General features: G+C 41.2%; 1 protein-coding gene across 1 annotated transcript in view; it reads right to left on the minus strand.

Annotated features, from left to right (window-relative positions):
- Positions 1-2629: 2629 nt before the first annotated feature.
- Positions 2630-24197, minus strand: part of TGFBI (transforming growth factor beta induced) — a 34233-nt gene continuing 12665 nt past the window's right edge. The window contains exons 3-17 of the mRNA XM_006017219.3: positions 20826-20890; positions 18948-19105; positions 17635-17799; positions 16131-16277; positions 15561-15702; positions 13820-14032; positions 13115-13252; positions 12700-12845; positions 12121-12257; positions 10959-11089; positions 8677-8801; positions 6738-6840; positions 5794-5873; positions 4457-4481; positions 2630-3688 (exon numbers count right to left, since the gene is read on the minus strand). Of these exons, the coding sequence (XP_006017281.1) occupies positions 3633-3688; positions 4457-4481; positions 5794-5873; positions 6738-6840; positions 8677-8801; positions 10959-11089; positions 12121-12257; positions 12700-12845; positions 13115-13252; positions 13820-14032; positions 15561-15702; positions 16131-16277; positions 17635-17799; positions 18948-19105; positions 20826-20890 (1831 nt within the window). The 3' untranslated portion in view covers positions 2630-3632. The remainder of the gene's footprint in view (positions 3689-4456; positions 4482-5793; positions 5874-6737; positions 6841-8676; positions 8802-10958; positions 11090-12120; positions 12258-12699; positions 12846-13114; positions 13253-13819; positions 14033-15560; positions 15703-16130; positions 16278-17634; positions 17800-18947; positions 19106-20825; positions 20891-24197) is intronic.

Here is a 24197-nt window from a genome sequence, read left to right on the forward strand (position 1 = left end):
AAAGAGGATTAGATAGTCTGAAAGAATGAAGGAGAGTAAAAGCAAGAAAGAACAAATGGAATGGCAGGAAGGAAGGGGGGAGAAAGCCCAGGAAAGAAGATAAAAAATACTTTGAAAGGCATCAAGGATGAAAGGACAAATAAAACAGAGTAAAAGGATAAAAACAAAGGTAAGGATTTTCCCAACAACCCAGGGCTGTAGCTGTCGAAGGACTCGGGCCCCTAAATGCCACTGAAGAGTTTGGTCTCAAGAGTCTAACGTTTGGTTCTTCACAACCACTACCCAACTGCCATCCAGTCCTGGAGGTGCTCAGACTCACTAGACATCTAAGTTTTCACCAGTTAAGTTCCCTAGATGCCTAAATGCCGGTTTCTGAACATACCCAGAACCATCAAAAAGTCTTCATAGGCCTGAACAGCTTGGTGATTAACACCCACCTGAGAGCTTTCAGGATTCATAGCAAAGGGGTCCTCAGCTCGCTCTGGCTGGTGTACCTAGAGCAGACTGAGCAGATCAGGCCTTGTACAAAATGAAGGGATCTTGCTCCCATACTCCAGAACCTTTTACCAGATACTGCAGGGATGAAAGCACATCACTCAAGACAGGGGGCAATGTGCAATTCTGTCTCCTTTCTGCGGGAATGTAGACCCACATCTCCCATCCCCAAGGAGAATAGCCTAGCCACTAGGCTGCTCTGCTCCATCCTGTTAAAGTTGTTGTGCTTCATATCAAATGCTTAAATATTCTTTGAGCCAGAGAGCAAATGAGCAAGAGAATGTATAATTTTGTAGCAAGGACTCCCACTTGGGGAAAAAATGGGGGGGGGGGGGGGGGGGGGGGGGGAGGTGGGCCCAGCCTCTGCTCCGAAGGATTTTATGGTAACCCAAGGAGCTGGGAACGAAGTACAGGTTGAGTGCACTAATCACTCTCTTTTTCCCCCCCCATGAATCATTAATGATCCCAATTAGTCAAAAGCTCAGAGTCTCTCCAAACCAGGCCCCCACTAACCTTTCCTCGGTCTGTGTAGGGCTAGAACTATGGATTTCTACATCACCTTCTCTTTTTGATAGAATCAAATGATTAAAAAAAAAAAAAAACAACCATGTTGTACATAAAAAAAGGGAAAAAGGGGCCAAGTACTTCTCACAGATTCAAACTATAAGCATATCTCCAATACAGAAAGGAGGAATTTCAGTTTTGCTTTTCTTGATAGAAGAATAAGTTTTTTCCCCTCAACAAGGGCAACTAGTGCAACATCCATTTTGTTATCCTGCCCTTCTAAAGTGAAATGTTTATACCCACATATTTCTGCCTTACAGTCATTTCTTTCGTGAGATGATAATTGGCCCAGGAGAGAATACAAAGCCTATTACTCACTGAAGGAACCCTCCTGGCATCCTGATGAGTGAGAGTTTAGCTCCAGATGTTTAGGAAAAAACTCCAGGAGAGAAGTCAGCCACATGTCTGCTTTGAAGTCTTCAAGATATAAAGAGCTTGAGATACTGCTCATTAAGCACCCAGAGGTCTCTTGGCATAATTTCTTCTCTCATTACACTCATTTTACATATATTATAGGTTATTAGCTGAGTGTGAAGACAAATCTCTCCCCGGAGATGTCCCTGTGGGGTTTTCAGGATCACATACAGAACGCTCCTATATTAGATGCTCTTCACAACACTCAGCAGCAGAAATTACTGATCCTAGCCTCTGCCTGAGCAACCTTCACCTTGATGCAAGCTGACAGGTACTGGGATGCTTATATCAGTGTTTTCTGGAGCCTCTGGGTTCTTAATACCCAATCTCTTTACTTGATAGGACTTAAAGCTCAGTGATGACACCTGGGAGCAGTGTGGAAGCTCAACACCTGATGTCACCCACAAATCTGCTATTCCTACCACACTTCATGCAAAATTCTTAGAGTGGATATGTATGCCCTGTGAGGTATTTTGGAGGATTCTTACTCCCCAGTCTATCCCCTCACTCTGTGAGGTTGGGGGCTTCTGCCGGGAACTTAGCAGAAGTAAAGAGCTGGCATTTATTTTGTCTGTTGGATGCACCTTTTGCACAGTGGGGGTGGAAGGACACGCTTGCTACAGGTGGGACTACAGCTCTTCAAAAACCCTTGGGGAATGGAAAGCCAGTTCACACTGGTGGACTGTGAACCCTGAAAGATGATCTCTCTGGAAGAAGCAGAAATACCTGATAAGCTGTTCTCCCTTTCAACACCTTGACTTTAAAGAGACACAAGATTACAAGACAGATGCAACCAGGAGCTTCAAATCTGATTGTTCCCTTGCTCTGATGTTCAGAGCCAAATGATACTGGCCTGCAAGGGTGTGGGGGGACATCCATGGGCCCAACCATAGCCAGAAACACTTCTTATGGGATCAGCACCAGCCACATTTCCATTTCTTTCTCTTGAGCAACCTGCCAAATGATAGTTGTGCAGGATTTGGAGAAGTCACACATGGAAAGAGAACAATTGGGGAAGTCCTCCTCAGTTATTCTGGCCTCTCTGAGATTAATACTAGTTTGAACCATGGGAGTTACTTGGCCAACTAGAACTTTGTCCCCCAGCAATAAGTCACAGTGCCATCAAGCCATAAAAAACCATGGATGCTGACAATCCTTGTTGTTTATATTTTGTTTTATTTTTTTTAAAAAACCCCGACAATTATTACAAAGGAAGCATTTATTTGAAGGCTTCTGTTAGGGAGAACACTCATTACAGATAGGATGTATTTTTAGTCTCACTGTGAAAAGAGACAGCTCTGTTAAACTGTCTCTTTTCAGTTTAATAAAAAGCACAAAAGATCAAACTGTAGCTTATATCATGCAAATTTCCCATTATCAACAACAGCAAAAAAGCCTTTTGAACTGCATTATAGTCTTTCCAAATAAGAGACCGAGTGGGGAATATATGCTGCTGTAATACAACCTGTATTACTCGGAGTTATTACTCGGATAACTCTAAAATAATCACTAGATAGATCAAATGTATGGTTTGCACCTGGAGTCCATTTGCTTTAAAAGTTGAACTCATTAATTACCACCAGGTCATTAACACTAACATCTTCAATAGGTGGCACTGATTTTTCAAAGCTGCTTTAGGCTTCCTTGAATGAAATGACACACTCATCTTGCTATTCAGAGATGCTTATGATGCACAACCCCAGAGAAATCCACTGGAAATACACAGGAAAATCATCCCTACTTCAGGGAAGTATGTCTAAACAGTACCATCCCCCTGAACAGAATGGCCTTAAGTATGTGCTTAAGTTTTTTTCCGAATTAGTGCTGCAGTGAGAGCTCACCCTTGCACTTCTAAAATCAATTGTGCGCCCCTGCCCCCCCCGCAATTTGTTGCAGATTAGGTACCCAAACCAGAAACATTTCAATTTAGTACCCACTTTAAAAAAAATATCAGCCTTAATGTGGAACAATATGGTCAAAAGACAGTAACAATGGTTTACAAATATATATACACATGGCTTCTTTTCTCCTATCGGTTTCAGTGAAAACAAAATAAATTTGAAGTGTGATATTTGGTTTTTAAAAACAACTCTGTCCCCGTCTCAAACCAACTGCAAAAACTGAATGAAGCGCTGACTGTGTATTCCTCTGAATGGTCTTCAGATGGTCCCAGGGTTTCCTTTCATCTTTGCTAATAACCTGGAAACCGCAGGTGCTGAAAAGAGAAAAGGGAAAGACGCAAATGTGAAAAATATAATGCATCCGTTCCTATTCTCACACCAATGCTGAAAACATCCCTATGTTCACATCAAATAATACATTTTACTTGGACTGAAATCACTACCCAGCCATTTATTTCTGCTATTTCTTTTCCTTTACGCTAATATGGCTGTGTCCAAATGTCACTGGAGTCAGTGGAAGGATTCCCATTGCTGTGATGAGGACTCATGCCAAAGCCTGTGGTGCATGTTTTTTGCTGGCTTCCACAAGGCATTGAGCACTTATAACTGCTGTTGACTTCAGCGAGAGTTGCAAGTATTCAAAGCCTCTTCAGGATAAGAACAAGATATGCAGAGAAGACAACGGTTCTGGTCTGCCCACACTTTCTGTTTACTGGAATACAAGTAATTTTATCCATGCAACAAACTTTCTGATGCCAGATATTCTGGCCTTTTAACCCCTACAATGTGCCACCCTACTGAGGAGGGGTTGGAAAATACTGTGTGTTCTTTTATATAACGATAATACAGCTCCCATTCTTCAGGAGTTTTACTGAGCACTTAAGGTCTAGGTACAAGGCATATCAATTTCTAATGAATGCATATTGGAGGAGTGGTCAGTGGAGGATGGTGACATGAAAGCAGGATGGTACATTAGCAACATTCAGGCTGTTTTGATAAAAATAAAAAAGAGGTAAGCAAGTGATCCTATAACTAGAAATATCCTAGAGAGAACAATACAGAAAATAAGACATTCCATTTACCTAGTCGAGGATTCCTTTGAGAGACCTACAACAAGAGAAGGCATATTAGTTTAATGTAAAAACAATTCTGAACTCCTTAACAGAAGGAGGAGCAATTGTCTTAAGTTGCACCAAGGGAAGTTTAGGTTAGATATTAGGAAAAACTCTCTTCCTAGGAGGGTAGTAAAGCACTGGAACAGGTTACCCAGAAAGGTGGTGGAATCTCCATCCTTGGCGGTTAGACAAAGCCTTGGCTGGGATGATCTAGCTGGGGACAGTCCTGCCTTGCGCAGGAGGCTGGACTAGATGTGACCCACTGAGATCCCTTCCAACCCTCATTTTCTATGATTCTATATCTTGTAGCTGCATACACCATTCAGCCAAACAACTGATTCGTCAACATTTTCTAAATATATCGAATGGATCTAGTCCAAGTTCTTCAAATTTTCAACAAAGAGGATCTGTTGAAAACTACTAACCGCTTTTAAACCAGCTCTCCTACTGGGAAGGAACAGTACAGAAGACAAAACTACATCTGTGTTCAATGCAGTGAGTCACAAGTAGCATGTAGCTCTAGTGCTTCAAAGACAGGAGTATGCATGCAAGTGAGTGTGTGGCATTATGGCCCTGACTGTACAAAGGGTTTTGTATGATGCATGGCCAATTCCCAAAAACCAAACTTTTAAACACCATTTCTAAGCCAACATGCCCTATGACATCATTGGATATGTGAAGGTAAGCAAGTGCTTTCCAAGAATCCAGTGCTGGGTCCTATGTGGTAGAAGGGCATTCTCCGTGGAGGGTGCCACAATTCTGCAGCTTGGTTGCCCTAGCATCCAGAAGGAGTCTGGACCTGTGAGATCTATGTATTGTCCAAAGCCTCCACCTGAAGGGAGGTGCAGACTGGTTATGCAGGACAATATCTAGTTTAATGGTGAATACAAGTCTTCTAATCCTGACATTCTTCAACAGCAAACTGGTTACTCCTAGAGAAGTGATTTTTAGAAATAAATAGTAGCTAAGAAGTGTCTTGTATAACAGACAAAAGCAGAAGAGAAGTTTCCTGCACAAGACAGCTGGCAGTCTGAACAAAGAAGGGGGAAATCTAGATATAACAATGACATTTATTCAATGTGTGTGTGTAAAATTGGACACACATCTAGCATCAAGCTTATATGTGCCCTATGTTAGGACAAATGGTTTGTCTATTTTATATCTATGCAAAAGAGATGAGTGCGCTTCTTTAAGCACTGACCCAACATCCCTGGCATAAACCCCAAACTGAATTTAACATGCACAATTAGTAACAGCAAGGCAATTTCAGAAGTGCACCATGGGCAAGCTAAATTTTTATTTACCTTGGATAATGCAGATGCCTGTTTGAAGATTTCTAGTGCTGGATCTGCAGGCTCATCACCTCTTTCTTGAGGCCTAGAAGCTAAAGGCACAGTTCCAACATCATTACAATATATGATGCATACCCCCTGCTTCCCTCTGCTGAATACTTGTGCAAAATTATGTGAAAGCATGAAGGTACCAACAAATTAAAGTGTTTACTGTGTGTCACCCACATTCCTAAGACAGCAAAAATAACTTACATGACCACTGCTTACATGAGACATGACCACTGCTTACATGACTACACTATAAAAGCCTATTTTTTACTGGAGCACTGGCAAGGCTACTGTAGGTTAAATAGATGAGGTCATAGTAATACCAAGATATCCCCTACCCATTCTGTTTTCCAAATTGAGTGACAGTACTATGCTTAGATCCCTTAGGGCAAGAATATAATACCTGAAGGTCCTGATACACCCCTTAGGACCTCACCTAAGAAGTGCCTAAAAGTTAACTGTGTGTTAAGTTGCATGTGGGACTACTTGCAACTTTAAAGCTAGGCATGTGTTTTGCTTGCTGAACTGAGGGCAAATATAAGTGTGGGCCTGAACTAGGACTCAAATGAGCAATTTCAGACTGTCATGCCACATTTGGTAGAAGTGCATTCAAAATCTTTGGTGCCATTATAAGGTGCACCTTCATTTTGTAAAAGGAATGGGGCTAAGCAAATCTCACAGAACACTTCCGAGCCACTTAGTAAACATCAGAAAAAGGTGGTAGTGGTGGGGTCCATTCACTATAATGCAACCATCCAAATTTTGCTTCTCAGCAAACCAGCAGCATGTACCCATTACCCTACTGGCCACCAGAGAAATCCTATTTCCTTTTGCAAACAGATTTCTTAGAGTGCTTTCCACAAGTGAGCAACCCAGGCAGCTTTACACATTTATAAACATGGACCTACCCTGAGGTTGTAAAACTGAGTTCACAGCATAAATCACACCGTTCGTGGCCATGATATCGCTTTCAGCAACAGGTTCCTTGTTGATTTGAATTACATCGTTTTTCTGGAAGGGGGTAAAAACAGGAAAAGAAAAGGAAAACCTCAACCAAATGACTATAATATATGTGGAAAACCCCCTTAGATCCACAGTCACATAATTTATTTACCCAGTAGGTGTAAGTATTTGTAATGCGCTCTCCACTGAAGGGAGGACTATAAAACCAAACAGCAAGACACAAGCTGAATGAGATTAGCAGTCCACACCTACTATATCAGGTAGGGTGGATGAACCCAAGTGATGTAAAGATCATGGGATAAGATTGCTTGATTAGTTTTGTACTGTGGTAGTGAACTAGTTTTGTATTACAGTAATGCCTACAGGTCTCAGGTTCAGGGTCAACACTGTCCTAGTGCTGTCAGAGATAGTCTGTGGTCCAAAGAGCTTACAGGTTAAACAGTTGAGGCAAAAAAATGGAGAAAAAGGAAATGGAGAAAAAAATGGGGGGAGTGAACTTGAACAAGTGGCAGAGTCTGGGTTAGAAGTCAGGTTTCCTTGACACCCAGATTGTTGCCTCATACTGTGACATTGCACTGGATCGTCCTTCCTGGTTTCCTATGAAGAAACATATCCTTCCTTTTTTTGCCATGGCTGAAGGCTGGAGTCCAAGGTCTCCTTTGCACTGTTCACCCTTTCCTAAGGCTATGAAGATTGGGTTGATACAATTCAGGATATAACTTGTAGGGATGAAATAGAAAGACCTGTCTTGGTGTACCAAAGAGGTAGCGTTAATCCCCTTCCCACCATTAAAAAAGAAGACGGGGTGTGGGGAGGAAAGGGGAGTTCTCAAGACTTCCACAGTCTTGAGCATACTTTATTAGTTCAGTGCTACTGGAGTCAGAAGAAGAAGGGCAGAAGTACCCTCAGGTCATCCAACAGTGGCCTCTGGAACTGAATTTGCTCCTTCTTCTACAAGATAGATGGGATTTTGCACTATGGCACAAAAAGAATATTTGCCTCTTGCCTGAAAGCAGGGGTCTTGGGTCATCAAGATGACATCTAACTGCTTTTTTAATGGGATCTAATTGCAGTAAACTCATCTGAAGTAGCCAGACAAGACCAGGTCCATGGCTCCTCCAGCCCAGAACCTAGCCTACTTGAAGCAGCCAACAGGGCACACACACATCTTTTCATTTAACTTGTTGTGAATGTGATTTTTTGCATCTTTGCAGGAGTTCATCCATTATTAGATTTACAGAAATTATTTTCCCATTAATGGATGCCAAATTTGCTTCATTAAGCTCATTAATGAAATAAATCCTGCTTTGTTAAAAAGAGCACACACAGAATATATTAAATTAAAAAAAAATCCTAGAGGGAAGATTTTGTAATGAACAGATTGTTCATTTGATTTCTTCCCCATGATTCAGGGTTATTTATAATTATAGCAGCTGTAGCAATTCATTTCAAATTATCCTCCTAGGGAGAAACCAGGCTTTTTTCATGGGGTTCCTGGTACAGAGGTTCCTATTTCAAGACTGTTTTACAAACCATTTAGTGGGACTTGAAGGTGCATTTGGAATTCATCTGATATTATCCAAACGAGCATAAGACAATTGTTGAAAATAAAATGTAAAGCCTGACAAACCCATAGTCACTGGGTAGCTCAAAAAATATATTGTGATAACTGAATCCAAGCTGCCCCAGGAAGCCGAGTCTTGGCTTTGCAGCCGTCAGAGAATGTGTGTGGTACATGTTCCAGGGTCTCTGCGCACCTCTACAGCAACTTATTGGGGGGCACTGTGGCTTAGCTGGTTAAAAGCACTTGCTTGGTAAAAAAAATATATGTCTCAAAGAACCAACAAACAACTCCTTGCCCTCCTCCCCTCAAGGGATACTTACAGTGCTGACTTCAAGTTTATCGCCTTGCATAGACTTCATTCTCACGAGCGCTCCCACTGCTCCGCTAACCAAGATTTCATCCGTGATGTGGTACTTCAGAATGTTTGAAAGTTCTTTAGCGTTACCTGCCAGAGGAAGCATTTGCAGAACAACGTTATAACTTGTTCCCTAGGCTCTAGAACGACGATAAACGGGCAGTCCCATAAAATACTGAAAGTACCCAAGTAATCAAGAGAGCAAACATGCAACAACCACTTTAATTGGGACACCAGAGTTAACTCATTTGTATGCAAAGTACCATGGGGTGTTTATGATCCCAGGTCTTAAATGATCACTGTCCAAAACCAGGGTCCTTTTAAACCAGGCTGATGCACTGGGTCAGTAACTCATTCATAGGAAGGAGTACTGCTTCCAGCAACACATTGATTTTCCACTTGGTGGTCCAATTTCCAACCCAACTCTGCATTGTTTACAAAACTGGGTGAGATCACAATCTGAGGGTTTCCATCACTGCGTCTTATGTTTTCATTCTCTTTCTCCCAAATAAATGTTTGTTGAACCTGTTTCTGTTATCTGCTTCATTTCCTGAGGATGGTCAGGTTTCAAACAATAATAATAGGGATATAATAGGGAAAACCTTGTTTGTTATTGCAAATCTCAACATTTTTGCCCATATTAATATTCCTTTTGAAAGTGCTGCAGACTTTCTCATAGCAAGCCAGACAGTAGTATTTGAGGCATAGGATGGGGTGCCACCATTTTCATGGCACCAATGCATAGTTCACAGACACTGGGATTATGGGGGAGAAGGGGTCCTGGATTCAAAGCCCAGAGAAGACAACAGGAGTTTCTCTACTAATTTCATTAAACTTCAGATCAGACCTCAGAAGAAGCAGATTGGGTATATTCTTTACAACCTCTGTTTAGAGATTTTTGCAGCTGTGGGCATCAGTCCTTCTCGTTTTCTCCTTCAGAGATTAAAAAGCCACTGGTTAAACTCTAGATCAGCCAAAACATGGGACACCTTTTAGCATAAAATGACTTCCAGGTTTTTAATCTAGAAAAACAAAGCATCTCGTTTTGCAATTTTCTTTTGTCCAGTGTGAGTCAGATCACACTGCGTATCCCCGCCAGCATGATTCACTTCTTCTTCAGAACCATAAGCTAAATATTTGCTTAGAAAACCAAGAACAGTTAAAGCACTCACATCTGGGATATTTCACCCATGGAGCAGGGCACAGTGGCTGCAAAATGGTTGAGAAATATTTATACATTAAACATGAGAATGATTGTGCAGTCTCATATTATACATGACTTGTCTGGGCACGTAAAAGGATCACCCATGACCAGGTGCAGATGCTTTGTAGATTATGATGTCAATATTTGGTCAGGCTTTCATGACCAAAGAAGATATTACACTAGAATACCTGACATTCTTTCCAAACTACATCCATTCTCAACTGGGAGAGAGAGAACACCCTACTGCTTATATGGAGGATAGCTGTAAACCTTCTCATACTTTTTCCATATCGACTTTGAATTCTATGCTTTTCAGCACACTGATCCTCTCCCAGTCTTGATCTTCGGTAGTCCAGAAAATGTCTTTTTCTTATGACTAGATTTGTTTTATTTTTCTGTATGCACTCATCATATAGGTATATAAATATTTTTTAATATAGAATACACTTTATATATAAAAAATGCTTGATACCAGCAATATATAAAATTTTATCTTCAGACAAAGTTCTGGTTGTGGGGGCCTGGATTCAAAGCCCACTGAAGACAACAGTTGTCAAAACTTGCTTTAAGCAACCATATTATGCATAGATGTGTGGTGAGACATGAGAAGGTGGCACAATGATCCTTTCTCCATATACTTTGCCAAATCCAGAGATCTCAAGGATGTCACTAGTAACACCATGGAGAGGTGAGGCAGTTGTAGTACCACTGTCCCCCTTTGTCTACGCCATCAGCAGAGCCCAGCCCAAGCAAGGAGGCGGGTACACTGCATATTGTAGATGGATGCAGAGCTGTCATAGTGGTGTGTGCTCCCATTCTCAGTGGCTTTGTGACTGCCTCACTGGAAAATGCAATGCCATTTCCGAAGCCTACTATATATATATATATCAGGAACTTTCAGTGGGAGCACATCAAGGTTGCTTACGTAGAGTGTTTTCAACAGACATGGTCAAAGAACGGGTTCCAGAAGACACATTGGTCCAGTAATTCCTTCAAAACACGTTCAATGTTCTGCAAGGCAGATCACATCTATAGATATTTACCCATAAGCTTGTTCAGTTCCCCACGTGGCATAGCCCGGAAAGCTTCATTTGTTGGTGCAAACACGGTGAAGGTACCTGGCCTATTTAATGTCTCGGTTAGGCCAGCAGATTGGATCGCAGCCACCAATGTACTGCAAGACACACACAAAACAACCTTGTCAGTGCCATTGGTTCAAACCTACTTTAATCCTTATTGTAACTGCACTGCTTGGTTAGTGAGTATTTATCATAGATGTTCAAGAAGAGCTACAATGGTAGAGCTACACCAGATTCTGAAAAGTTGGTCAATAAATTTAAACCTAATCCAAAACTCACAGTGGGAGTATTCCAGGGGGCTTTGAATGGGGTCCTCACTGTATTAATATATGCACAATAGGGTCATCATCTTCCAACCACCTCTATACTACTACTCCTAATAATAGACATGTCTGCTGATAGATCTCAACCCAGCTCACATTGAAAATATGAAGCAAAGGACAAATCAAGGAGGCAACACAAATATACTTGGGTGCATCTACAAGTGCTACTAGTGAGGAGTAATAAACCCTGGTGCAGTTTGTGCCAGAGTCAGCTGCTCCCGGATGCAGTGTCTGCATGTGAGCCTGGGACCCTTATAGCACACTGAACTAAGGTGGAGCAGTCCTGGGCTGGCAGGGAGCCCTGGGTAGCATCACTAGGTGGCATTGTTGGGCAGCAGAGCGGCTTGCTGGGGCATGAGGGTGCTACAGTGCAGGGCTAGGCAGCAGGCAGCTCCCGCACTTTAGCACCCTCATGCCCCAGCCAGGCCCTGTCACCGTCTACACGTGCATTTTGATGGAGTAAACTACTCTGCCATAGGATAGTACTGGTCTCCAACAGTACTATCCTACAGTGGAGTTCATTTACTGTGTCCTAATACAGACACACATGTAGACTGTGACACTTTACTGCGGAGCTAATTAGTCAGCTCCACAATGAGGCACATGTGTAGATCCACCCATGTGGCACTAAAAGCTGGAGCTTGAATTCATTCAAACTTTGCTTTTTATAATTTAGGAAAAGGACACCCTTTTAGATTTTCTTCTTACCCTTACCCTTACACATACCATGTAGTAGTGACTACAGTCACCAGGGAATCGGAACCATGGCTTCTACGTGGTCATTAGCAAGAATAACATTTTACCTGAAGCGATGATCTGCTTTTAGCATATCCATCACTGTTCCCATTGGTGGGGTTAACATCTTTTCCATGATGAACATTGTGCCAAACCTTCCCCTCTTATCATGGGCAGCAATGCAGCTGTTTTCAATGCAAAGATTCTGCAAATACAAATCACAGAAAAGAAATTATAATAGCCTTTCAAGGGAGAGGAGATTTTAATTAACACAGGGATTTTAACTGACACAGTAATTATTTTTTTAATGAAAACGAAAAATATAAGGATGCTCAGGACTTTATGGGGTTACACATGTGTAACTGCATTCCTTAGCCTGCTGAATTTTTATTCCTAACGTGGATAATGTGTAACGAGGTCTTAGCTTCCAGGTTCCTAGTTGTTTGGAATTGAAACGGTCCAACTGAAATCAATAGCAAAACTCCCATTCACTTAAAACAATGGTGCCAGGATTTCACCTCTGCTGTGAAACGTGTGAGACTCTAAACCCAGAACTCCATGATGCCATTTACAAAGACCACTTTTAGAGCAATTGCCCTTTTAGAGCTTCAATATTGTAGCCAGCTAGAATATGTATAGGGACTTACGTTGCGGTACACAAAAACTCTCAGCTCCTTCCCACCCAGAGTTTCCAGTTTCTGTCCATGGTAAAGATATTTAGAGGAAAGCTGGCCTTTAACAATGTGATCCCGAAGCAAATTTTTCAAATTGTTGTCAACACGAGGAATCCCATCTGTAGCAAAAAGTACATCAAGACCCAATGATTCATTTTACTCCAATGACTGAGCCACTAAGAAGGATCCAAGTACTAATTAGGATATCCAAAGTACAATAAGGGCTCATAACAGAAGCCATTTGAGAGGGACATGCATTGAAAAAAAAAAAAAAGAAAGGTCACTGCTTGAAACAGTAGTAATATTCTGCTCTGCAGACCCAGTTCCTCTAAGAAGTGAGTCTGTGCTCATCACCAATGGAGCAAATAAAATATTTCTGAAGTTTTACCTTTGAATGCAGATTTTATGGGGGCAAGGAGCGTCAAACGCTCATTTCCAGTCAGGTGAGAACTGAGACCGGCTTGTCTGAAAAGGTCAATAGATGTTGTAACCTCAGACTCTTGACCCAACTCAAACAAAGTTTTAGCTGAAAAGAAATCATATAACAAGTTACTGCAACATGAATGACACTCTTTGCTATTAGAAGTACCTGCTGATAAGCTATTTGTATTTCTGGAAAGCTAATGTATCAGTTCCAAGAAATTGATTCCATAGCACACAGGTTGGAACTTTTTGACTGAAAATAACACCTTAGTTCTCTTCTATCAGATCTATTTAATTATTCCTAATGAACCCTTCATTACTACATCTTAGGACTTCAAATACTCTGTTAAACTGCAGAAATATAACATTCTATTAAAAGCTAGGTTTCCAAAGATGGATGAGTTAAGCATGAATGACAAGTTGCTTCTATGCTTCCCTGCAGATGCCTGAAAAAACCACGTTTACACATGCAAATCTGGGTGTTTGGTACTTAAATATCCAATATACATGCACAAATACTCGTTCGTGCCAACCACATTCTTGCTTTTACCCGCATTCTTGTTGTGCTTAGTTAAAATCTGCTGCAGAATAAGTAACCCTCTCCTCAATCCGGTGATTTTCTAAACAAAGGGTAGAAAGATGTGCATAAAACACAGATTTATCTTTTTACCTGCATCTGGGATTAGCAGCTCATTAACAAAATGCACAACACCATTGGTTGCTACAACATCCTTGTTAGCAATGATAGGCCTTCCATTCAAAGTGAGCTCCTCCCCACTACAGCCCACTTCCAATGTGGTGCCTTCCAGAGTCTCCATTGCCAAGCCAGCAATAATGGCCTCAGCACACATAGCTGATTTCAATATATGATGGTTCAAGAGATCTATAAGAGAGAAAGCATGTTAGCTTGGCCGGTTATATGGCTTGTCCCGTATCATACCTCCAGGGACAAAGACCTGCTTCAAAAAACACAGTGATTTACAGCCTATAGATTAAAACCAATGCAATTGCCCCAACAGAGCAGCTTATAGTCCCTTTGGTTTTTACATAAAACACCACCTAAATAGTACTATTATTATTATTATTTGCTATTTTAGAAAAAAAGATGTAGTTGATCTAAGATCCTTGAGTTGTACATCATTATTCATGTAGCAGCTAAGACATTTAACATCTCTTTTCAGTGGAAGCTGCCCTCAGTTGGCAGTTGCATATTTGCAAGCTACAGAAGAAGACAATTACATTTAGTAGAAACCAGCCTCATCTGAAGCCCCTCTTGATTTGAAACCAGCCATTCTTGATTTGAAGTCTTCAAGGAGGCAGTTTAACGTAGCCAAATCTCAAATCTTGACAAAGAAATATGGGATTTCGTACTGACATCTGTGCGAATGTTAATCCAGAAGAGATGGACTGACTGCGGTGTATTTTCTTCAAAATTAGACAGATTAGGCTTTGGTCAGAGACACTTGATTTCTCTACTACAGTTGATTGCTAAGAAGTCCCCTTAGTATTGCTCCACTAGCCCAAAGGGCATGTAAACTTGTCTCAGAGTACCAAGTGATTCCCAGCCAAGCAGGCTCTGCACCATAACCTCTTCATCGAAGATGTGCTAGGTATGGGATACCATTTAATTCCAGGTGGTATAATGGTTCCTAGAGGACCATCACCAGTCAGTGCAAAAGTGACTTAGCCAACTCTCCTATCCTTGAGTCCTTTGACTGAACCCAAGGAGCAGTCCATATGACCAGGCAGATGAATGAACATCTGTAGAACTGATCACATGGGCAAGGCAGACAGACTGTAGCCCATAATTTTACTTCCTATAAAATCTGCCTAGGTGCTTGTGGTACAGGAAACCTCCATTTTCCAGCAAAACAGAAGTACATTAGCTTTGACATGATCATCCAAGTCCCGCCCCATCCTAAGTGGAGGCAAAGTATCCCTTATGCTCAAATTCCACTCCACAGCAGAGGCATGCAGATGGGTGTTTGGAGACTGACACCTGTGCAGTGTAAATGCTACACAGCAGAGTTCCCAGTCCAATGATGCACAGTGGTGCTTGGACAGGTAAGGCAATACTAGCTTCTCAGTTGCCTTGATCCTCCTTTGACTAAGGCTGGGTCTCCAAAGGAGACCAAAGCAATTACTATGAAAGTTCCTGATTTTATTCTCCTGCAAACAAACTAGAAGATCTGGAGAATGGGACTGTGTCCAGTCTTCCCCCCACCAACTACTCCTACACATATGCAGGTTTGGTGCAGCCTGTAGACTTCTAGGAACAAGGAGTGGAAATGGGTTATTAGAGCCTAGGTTAGGGTATACAAAGGGTTAGTTCAGTCCAGTTCTATTAAGTTCCTCCTGGAACAACAAAATACTTTTCTACCTTTTAACACACTTGGCAAACAATGATTTACCTCTCAGAGCCTCTGGGTCCCCAAGGATTCTGTTCAATGTTTCTTGCGGGATCTTCTCAAAGGCCTCATTGGTTGGAGCTAAGAGTGTGAACTGGCCTTCGCTCTCCAACAAGTTATTAAGACCTGAAGCAGCTACAGCAGCCTTTAAAGAAACAAAAAGTGGTTGGAGGAGAGGCTAGCATAACCTCACCAAGAACAAAAAGAGGGGCAACCATGTTCTCACACCAAGACAGTGACAAAAGGTCAGATTTAGAAAGGCATTTATTACCACCTACCCGCAGAAATCAATCGAAAGGCTCCCAATAATTCCAGAAGATGAGGTATGTCATATAAAGGGTATGATTTTTTCCCCAACATAGTCATACCACCAAAAGCCCCAGTATGGATACACAGTTACACTGATATAGATTATTACTCTTCCCAAACAGGATTAGCCTACATTAGTATAAGCATTCTGCCAACATCTTTTAACATGGACAAGCTTTAAGTGCCTCTATCACACTGAAGTTTAGGGAACACCATTAGCAAAAACCTTAATGATCACATCCAGCATTTCCAGGGTGAACTCACCCGAAGAGTTTCAAGGCTTTCCTCAATTTCAACAACTTGCAGGATGTTGTTGGTTGTGGTAGCGATGACTTTATCTATGAGGTGAACCACTCCATTGGTGGCTTGATGATCAGCTTTCAACAGCCTGGCGCAGTTAACTGTTACAATCTGTGGAGGAAGCACAATTGGACTGCATTTGAACCGAGAGAAATTAGAGAAGCCTTCAACTATTCTATTTCTGAGATGATGCCATATTAACCTTCAGGGTGAAACAGTCTCTGTCTGTGAAGGAGCTGCAAGGAGCTAATTAAAAATAATTTCTCTATATGGAGTAATGCTTATTGCTTTTAAAGCTCAACAACTGATAGCTTGGTTAAGTAGTCCCAAGGTATGAAAAGAAAGTACTAATGTACTAAAATTGTACTCTTGAGTAATCCAGTGACTTGTAACTTACCCAGGTAAATAAGATGTACTCAGGTGAGTAAGTGTTGCAGTAAAAAACTGTGCTCCGATTGTGCTTTTGATAGCCATGGTTATAACTATACCACAGTAAAAATAATCTTCAGACACTCTGTACTATCAACACAGAGGTGTTTAGTCATGTTAAGTCTGAAGTCAAGCAGAAGGTAGGGCAAGATGGCACCTTAGGGCACTTTTGCACATGCTGCAGGGGTGGCACTTTAATTAGTGGCTAAGAGAGACTAACCCTTAGAGACTAACTGGTTCAGAGGGGCATGAGCTTTTATACGCTACAGCCTTCTTCATCCACTGTGTCACCCTGCTCTCCCTTCTATCTGCACTACCATGTATAAGCAAATACATAATTCAGTGCGTTTACCCATGGTGCAACATCTCTGGAACCGTTGGTGTATCAGCATTCTACTCAAGCTCTTTACAGGTTTACATATTGAATCATGTACATATATTTCATTTATTTGTGTATGTGTGGTATGTGTGTGTACACACACAGACATAACGAAAACAGGTAATGAGATAGATATCTCTATCTCTATCTATCTATATATATATCTATATATCTATGTGTGTACTGTTTATGTATTATATATATATCTATATCTATATAAAATACATAAACAATACACACATCACATACATATACACACACATACATATACATATTCTAATATTATAAAAGCCTTACTCTGTCTGGCCATAACGCTTTATTCACACACTGATTGGTTGTCTGAAACAACCAGCCTGGGCCTGGCCCCAGCCCTGGCCCCGGCCTCAGCCCAGATCAGTGACAAATTGTAACATTGAATATTTAAGCCAAATCCTGTAACACGGGAGTAGCTTCAACTCTCACTTATGTCAACAAGAGCAAGGCAGATTCAGCACCTTTTTGCATCAGACCCTTTTTTTCATGTTTATCATCAATATTTTACCCTAATTTTACAATTACAAAATTACAAAAAAAATTGTAAAAGTGGGAATAGACCAGATCCTCCAGTTGGGGAGCTGGTCTCTAGACATTTACCAAGACTTTACCAAGTAATTTACTTACTCCATTAGGATAATGGTGGACCTGCAAGGAAAGATTCTGGTACATTGAAGAGAGAGATGTTCCATGTTTCAGGTCATCTGTGAGGACTCGTCTATTCACCATGTGGTAGCGAAGAGCATTTAACAACTCGATGTTGACGTTGCTGACCAAGGAATCCAATGTTTCCTAAATGTAAGCAAAATCAGACTAATTATTCTGAGACTCGACCTAACATAAAGAGAGTCACTAACATCAGGATTATGGATTTGGCAAAGGAACTGGCAGCGTACAAATGCATTTCAATGATGCTTCATATAGATGGAAACCTAATAATATATATTGAGATATATATATATATATATATATATTCATATAGATGGAAACCTAATAATGGCATTTTTCAAATGTCAGGTGTTCATAAAAGTTTACTGAGGAAACTCCTTTATTCTAAATAGGAGCTGATACTCTAAGAACCTGCCAGGTTTCTATGTTTAAATGAAAGCTGCACAGATTAGGCAACACCATCTGTGGAAGTTACAGAGCTATGCCTTTTATGAATGACTAACCAGAGCGTTGTATCAAGGCAAAGCTTTTGTTAATTGTTGTCATCATGTCTATGATAGCAGTACCTACAGTTGGTCCAAATAATGAATCAGAAATATCCCTGTGCTAGACAGAGTAGATGCATATAATGAAAATATGATTCTTGATCTTCAATGCATGCATCCGCTTAAAGCCATCTCAACAAACAGGGCACAGGATTTTGAATTCTTTCCCATTTCTATAGCTCAAAGCAAAGTAAAGCTGATGGGGTTTGGCAGTGGGGTTAATTAAAGAGAAAGAAGTGGAAAGTTCACAGCCAAGAAATACTATGTCCAAATTCAACAGTGGAAGGCCAAGAATTTAATAAGATTCAAAAAAGGCACTGGACATTTTATGGATATCAGGAATAAACAAGTTATCAAGTAATGAGCCACAAAAAGAAAATTGTAGAAAGGATATTCGATTTCTTGATTCAGGTCTTAAGTGAATCTCTATCAAAGATCAGAAGAGTCCTAATATGGGAGCAGATTAACCCCCAACTGTCTACCCTGGGGCTCTTAAACTTCCTCTCAAGAACTAAATACTAGTCAATACTGGACTTGATGGACTATAGTATAGCAATGTATAGCAATACCTATGTTGGAAGCAATGCCTTGCAATGCCCGTGTTGGAACCTGCCTTGCCTCCATTGGGACTAGCCATTCAGTGAACCTCAGTCCCCACCACTCAGAATATTAAATAAAGAAAAATAAAGAAGCAAAGCAATAGAAGAACAGTAAATTTAATCTTACAGCAGGCAAAGAAGCCCAGGCCAAATTGCTTGGAGCAAAGATGGTAAAACTTCCAGGTGCTTCGATTTCTGTTCTCAGGTTCGAGCGGTCAGAATACAGCTGTGTGGTAGAGGATCCCACAAGCCCCAGAGTTTCATAGATGTTTGAAAGTGGTAAAGCTGAAAGAAGAAAATATTCTATTTCTAGCATACTGTGATTCATACTATGCTGCGCAGGGGTGAATTAAAACAGAGCTGCTGGCAAAAAAAAAATATGTCTGGAAATGAAACATGCCAGTGAACTCAGCCATATATTTGTTAGAATTAGAACAGCAATTTGTTACACTGCTGTCTTAAAACAGGGGCAGATTTTAATGTCAGTAACTACACTGTATATCCAGAACCAACAGCATCACCATGGATTGAAATGGACTTACTTTGGCTTCATACAAAAATCAGAATCTAGCCCCAGATAATTAAGGAAAGAAATACCAGAACTGAACAAAGATGTTTTTATAGGTTTCACTTGATTTTTCATTTGACATTGGGCTTCACATTTCTTTCCTAGATGTTAACATTTAGCAACACAGGTACAGGTTATGGTTTTATGCTGCAATCCCCATATCCATTTTTATAAGTAACCTGCTTCTCTATCAATGCTGGCAAGTGCCACAGAACCCCAAACTCAGCCTTGGTGTCTGAAAACAGACCTGGAATGACAAAGGCCAGGACTGGGGCTTGTGGTTGGGGCAGGAGGGGAAGGGACTTCCTGTCCATGGAATGCAACTGGCTTTTGGGTAACAAAATCCAGGATGCTCCACAGATGTCTGGAACCAGAAGCCACCTACGGCACTTCCAGTTAATACAGCCGACTTGCTGCAGTGCTGTTGACATGCCTTTCAGCAGAGCAGATGAATTTGAGTTAATTAGTTCAAGAGACATAAACTAGGCATGATCTAGCCCTCCGTGTGCTGGGAAAACCTCCCTGCTCCTAATATAGCCTTTCCTTGGGGTTGCACTAGATGAGGGGAAGCTCCAGTCTCCTCACCCCAAGATAGTCATCCATATAGAGGCTGCCATTGGAATATACTGAATCCACACACCCTCCAACACCCTGTAAATGCTACCCACTCAGGGCAACGGCTGCCCATTTTCAGGGCACAGCTGATGGCACCCCAGTAGCAAACAGACTGCAGGACTTTGAGCAACTGGAACATCCACCCAGATGAGCATGGCTCCAACAGGGACTGCAGATGAATACCTAGGCCTGCCCTTATCCAGAGCTAGCTCTTGTTTGCATTCATGTCATGCCAAATTACATATTGACAGATTCTTCACTGGTGTAAAGTGGCACCACACCCTTAATCTCAATGGAGCTTGCACCAGTGGAGAAGTCGACAACTTCCTCAGGAGGAAAAGGCTCAGATAGGGACATCAAACTTGGCAGAAACAGAACACTTCCTTTTTGCTGTAATGTGATGGGTTTTCACCTTCTTTTCTTTATAGTCACTGAGCTTTTTCAAGCAGATGTACTTTTGTAAGACTTATGGCTTGCCATCATGAAAAATAAGTACGAGCCAGAAGATCTGTGTGTTACGACAGATAGTTTTGTATCAGATTTCCAGTAGTGCTACTCAACCTGCTCCTAATATCTATACCAGGCTTAACTTAGATTAATTACCTTCAATATATTTTTAAGTGAAAAGAACATTTCTGTCAAAACTCTGCAGGCATTGAAGCTCATTTGAGATGATATAATTTAGTTTTCTACTGGATAAGTCTTTTTTCTCCACACAGTTGAGTATACAGTATCACCCACAATTCCCAAGAATCAGAGCAATTATCTGCTCAGGATAGCTGTAGAATTTAAATGCCTAAATAAATATAAAACATATTTTACCAGCTGGACAGCCTTTTTCTCCAGGAACTTTTTCATATCCAGGGCAGCACTCATAACTGATCACTCTGCAATAGAAAACAGACTCTGAAGATTAGACAATGAGTTTTTCACTCTACGTGTCTTTTTCTATATTTTCAACAGCTTATATGTACTGAGTTATAAAACTAATAAGTGAGCTTAGAATTAAAACAACTAGCTATATTTTATCTCCTTGCAAGTTCCAGTTGTCTCAATCCCTTTGCGTTGTAAAAAGAAAAGAAAATGCCAAAAATCAGGTTCCCTTTGAGAGTATATTCAAATTCAAACAAAAGACCGAAATCAAATTTCAAGTGCCAGCATATAGGCTTGGAAAGTGACTGACTCACAATCCTAGCAGAAGTGAAATATTTATTTTTTAAGATAGCATGTCCAAAACCAACGTGGGACTCAATTGCAATGGCCAAGATGGGTCATTTTTGAGAAATTAAAGTCTGAGGCACCCAGATTTTTAACTACTGGCCACATCTGACTGCCAGTTTTTCCTGGAGAGAGGAAAGCAACATGGAAAATATACTGGAGCATCCATAGCACCTAATCCTTGTGCAAGCAGCCTGAGACGGTCTTTCCCTTAGTGGTCGGGTATTTATACACGAAAGCTTGCAAAGAAGAATTTTTCCAACTATTTGAGTTGGTCTAATAAAGGATATCAGATTTACCCAAAGAACCTTGTCTGCCTTTCCCCTAGTGGAGTATTTTAGCAAAGGAGCTAATTGGTACACCCAGGAACAGGAGTGGGAGGCTAGTTTCTATTGCTGACCTCTGGCATGTCAGCCAGTGCCCACAGCAGAACAGGTCAGCAGTTTGTCCAGTTGGAACCGAGCAATTATGTTTCACTTGAATAGATGTGGGTTTGGCTTCTCCCAGGCTGAAAGCTGAATTCTGCTTAGTTTGCATCCCAGATGCATGTGTCCACATGCTGCAGGCACACGCATTCACACTGTACAAATCCATCTGGGCTCCCGCCCTCGACCTCGTAGGAGACTGAAATTGACAAAATTCCTTCCTTTGTGGAGAACTCTCATCAGTGTCAGTCGCCTGCTGGGCCACAACAATGGAAGTACAAAGGGACACCAGGATGGTATAACAAGTATGCAGGTATTGGCTGATCTTCTGCTGAGCCAGAAGAATGCTTCCCATCCTACAGGGCCATGCTGGTTAATTGTGCATTTGTTTCTTTTCCTGGGAATGAAAGTCAATGCCCTCTAAAGAACACAGATTAAACATCCATATACTTTCACCTCTAGAGCTGATATGCTCACTTCGCTTTCTCCACAATGTCCTTCACTCAGAGTGACCTAAAAAAAGGGCACTTGGTGCCCAAAAGCTTTTCTAACATTTCTCCCAACTATACCGTTGATCCAATTAAAAATATCATCAAAACAACCCTGCTTCACTCCTTTCTCATGTCAACCCCTGAAAGCCTATCACTGTGCAGCCCACATGATATCTTACTTCAGAAGTGAGCGCAACCCAGTGCAACTTGAACCACTGCATGCCATATCAGAGATGCCTTCCGTGCTGCGGGAAGTGGGGCCATCTATATATTCAGACTGCATTTCCCTTCCACAATACCAAGAGCCAAATTCTACGGGCTGTGCAGAAAGACCATGAGTTGATTCACGCTATTTGTTATTATGCGACGTTCTTGAAAAAGCTCCTTTTATTGAATTGTGTAGATTGTAATTAGTTGGTGTGGCTTTGGGTCACACTACTATTTCTCAGATAACATTTGCTCATAGTCCCTTGTATTGATTGGAAAGAAATAAAGCTGCAAGTGCCAGCTTGCTTTAGCACACCGTGAAAGCTATTTTGGATCTCCTGGGTTTGTGTACCACATTTAATCGCTGTTTGGATAACTCCTGGTCAATCCCCAGTGTTAAGCTTAACAAAGCAGCGTAATGTTTTCTTTCATTTGATCACTGCCAGCCCAGCTCTTGTTGGGAAAAACTCTCAGCTTGTCTCTGTATCAGAAACTGAACCAGACTTTTCCCATCAAGCTTTGGGACTCATTAACTGGCACAGCTCATTAGTTTGCCAACCATATTTTTTATAGCAGGTGACAAGTGGCATCTCTAACATCTTATACACATTGCACTAACAGACCAAAATAATCTTTGGAAGTGGCAAACTGACCACATAAATAACTGCTGCTTGCAAATGAAACGCCCATACTATTTAGTGCAGTGTTCAGGGTGTACACAGGACCAAATGCAGTTTGTGTAGTCTTACCCTGCCTAGCTCAAGTGGTGTTGGCAGTGTAGCTGCAATAGCAGGGAACTCAGGATGGGCTAACTGCTGGAGTATTTTCTGGTTGGCTTTAGCTAATTTAAAGTTCATTTGGTCACGGCCTTCATAAACTTCTGCACAGACATACCCTTGGAGGAAGTACTAATCCATTGGTACATTATATACTTCCAGGCTGCTGATAGACAGAACTCTAAACCATTTTGAAAGGGAAACACACTTGCTCCTTTGAAATACACAGAGCTGTTCTGAATTAACTTATATTTGCCTGCTAATACCACACTAGGACCCTGACTGATATAGGGTTAGACTTACTTTTTCACCCCACCTACAATATTCTAGGAGCAGTTTATCAGAATATCTTCTAGCTGCATAATTTCATACCAATATAACTGTTGTATCTATCCGTTGATCCACTAATGATCAATTCAATTCAACTACCCTGCTCCGCTGTAAAAAGGCAAACGGTGTGATAGACCCCGACCCAGTCTCAATCCCGGTAGTTCCACTAATTTATGGAAATTTTCATCAGCCGAGGAATGGACCCAGTTCGTGTGCCATGAATTACAATTTAAGAAGTCAATAAAAGGCAGGCGCTTTGTTTTCAGATTGATTCCCGTAGGGAAAAAACCAAAACAGAAGTTATTGCTTTTTTTTTGCACTGAGGTTTGCTTGACCACTAACCTTTACAATTGCTAAAAAAGGGCAAAACAGTTTGAGCTTGGTGTCAAAACCATGAATAAAACCAGAGATTCCTCTAAAACTGCATGCTCTCTTCTTTTTTTTTTTTTAAATTTGTTTGAAAGAAGGGGATTGGAGACCCCAAGAGCTGTGTTTTACTGGGCTTGGTTCAAAAGAAGGAAAAACCCGGAGCCTTTGGGTATTTGTCAGCATTTGAGCAGTTCACATGCAGTGGGAATGCCTTGGGTTTAAACAGAATTCTTCAGGGTAATTAAGAGTCAGTGAGTGAAACAAATACCTGTGCTTCTGTGACAGAAGCAAATAAATTGTATGTCATGGCTTCCTAACAGAATTACAAAGCAAACCCAGACTGATTGTCTAGACATTATATATTCCATGTGGGAAAGA

This window comes from Alligator sinensis, unplaced genomic scaffold (genome assembly GCF_000455745.1).
Source record: "Alligator sinensis unplaced genomic scaffold, ASM45574v1 scaffold111_1, whole genome shotgun sequence".
NCBI classification, from domain to species: domain Eukaryota; kingdom Metazoa; phylum Chordata; order Crocodylia; family Alligatoridae; genus Alligator; species Alligator sinensis.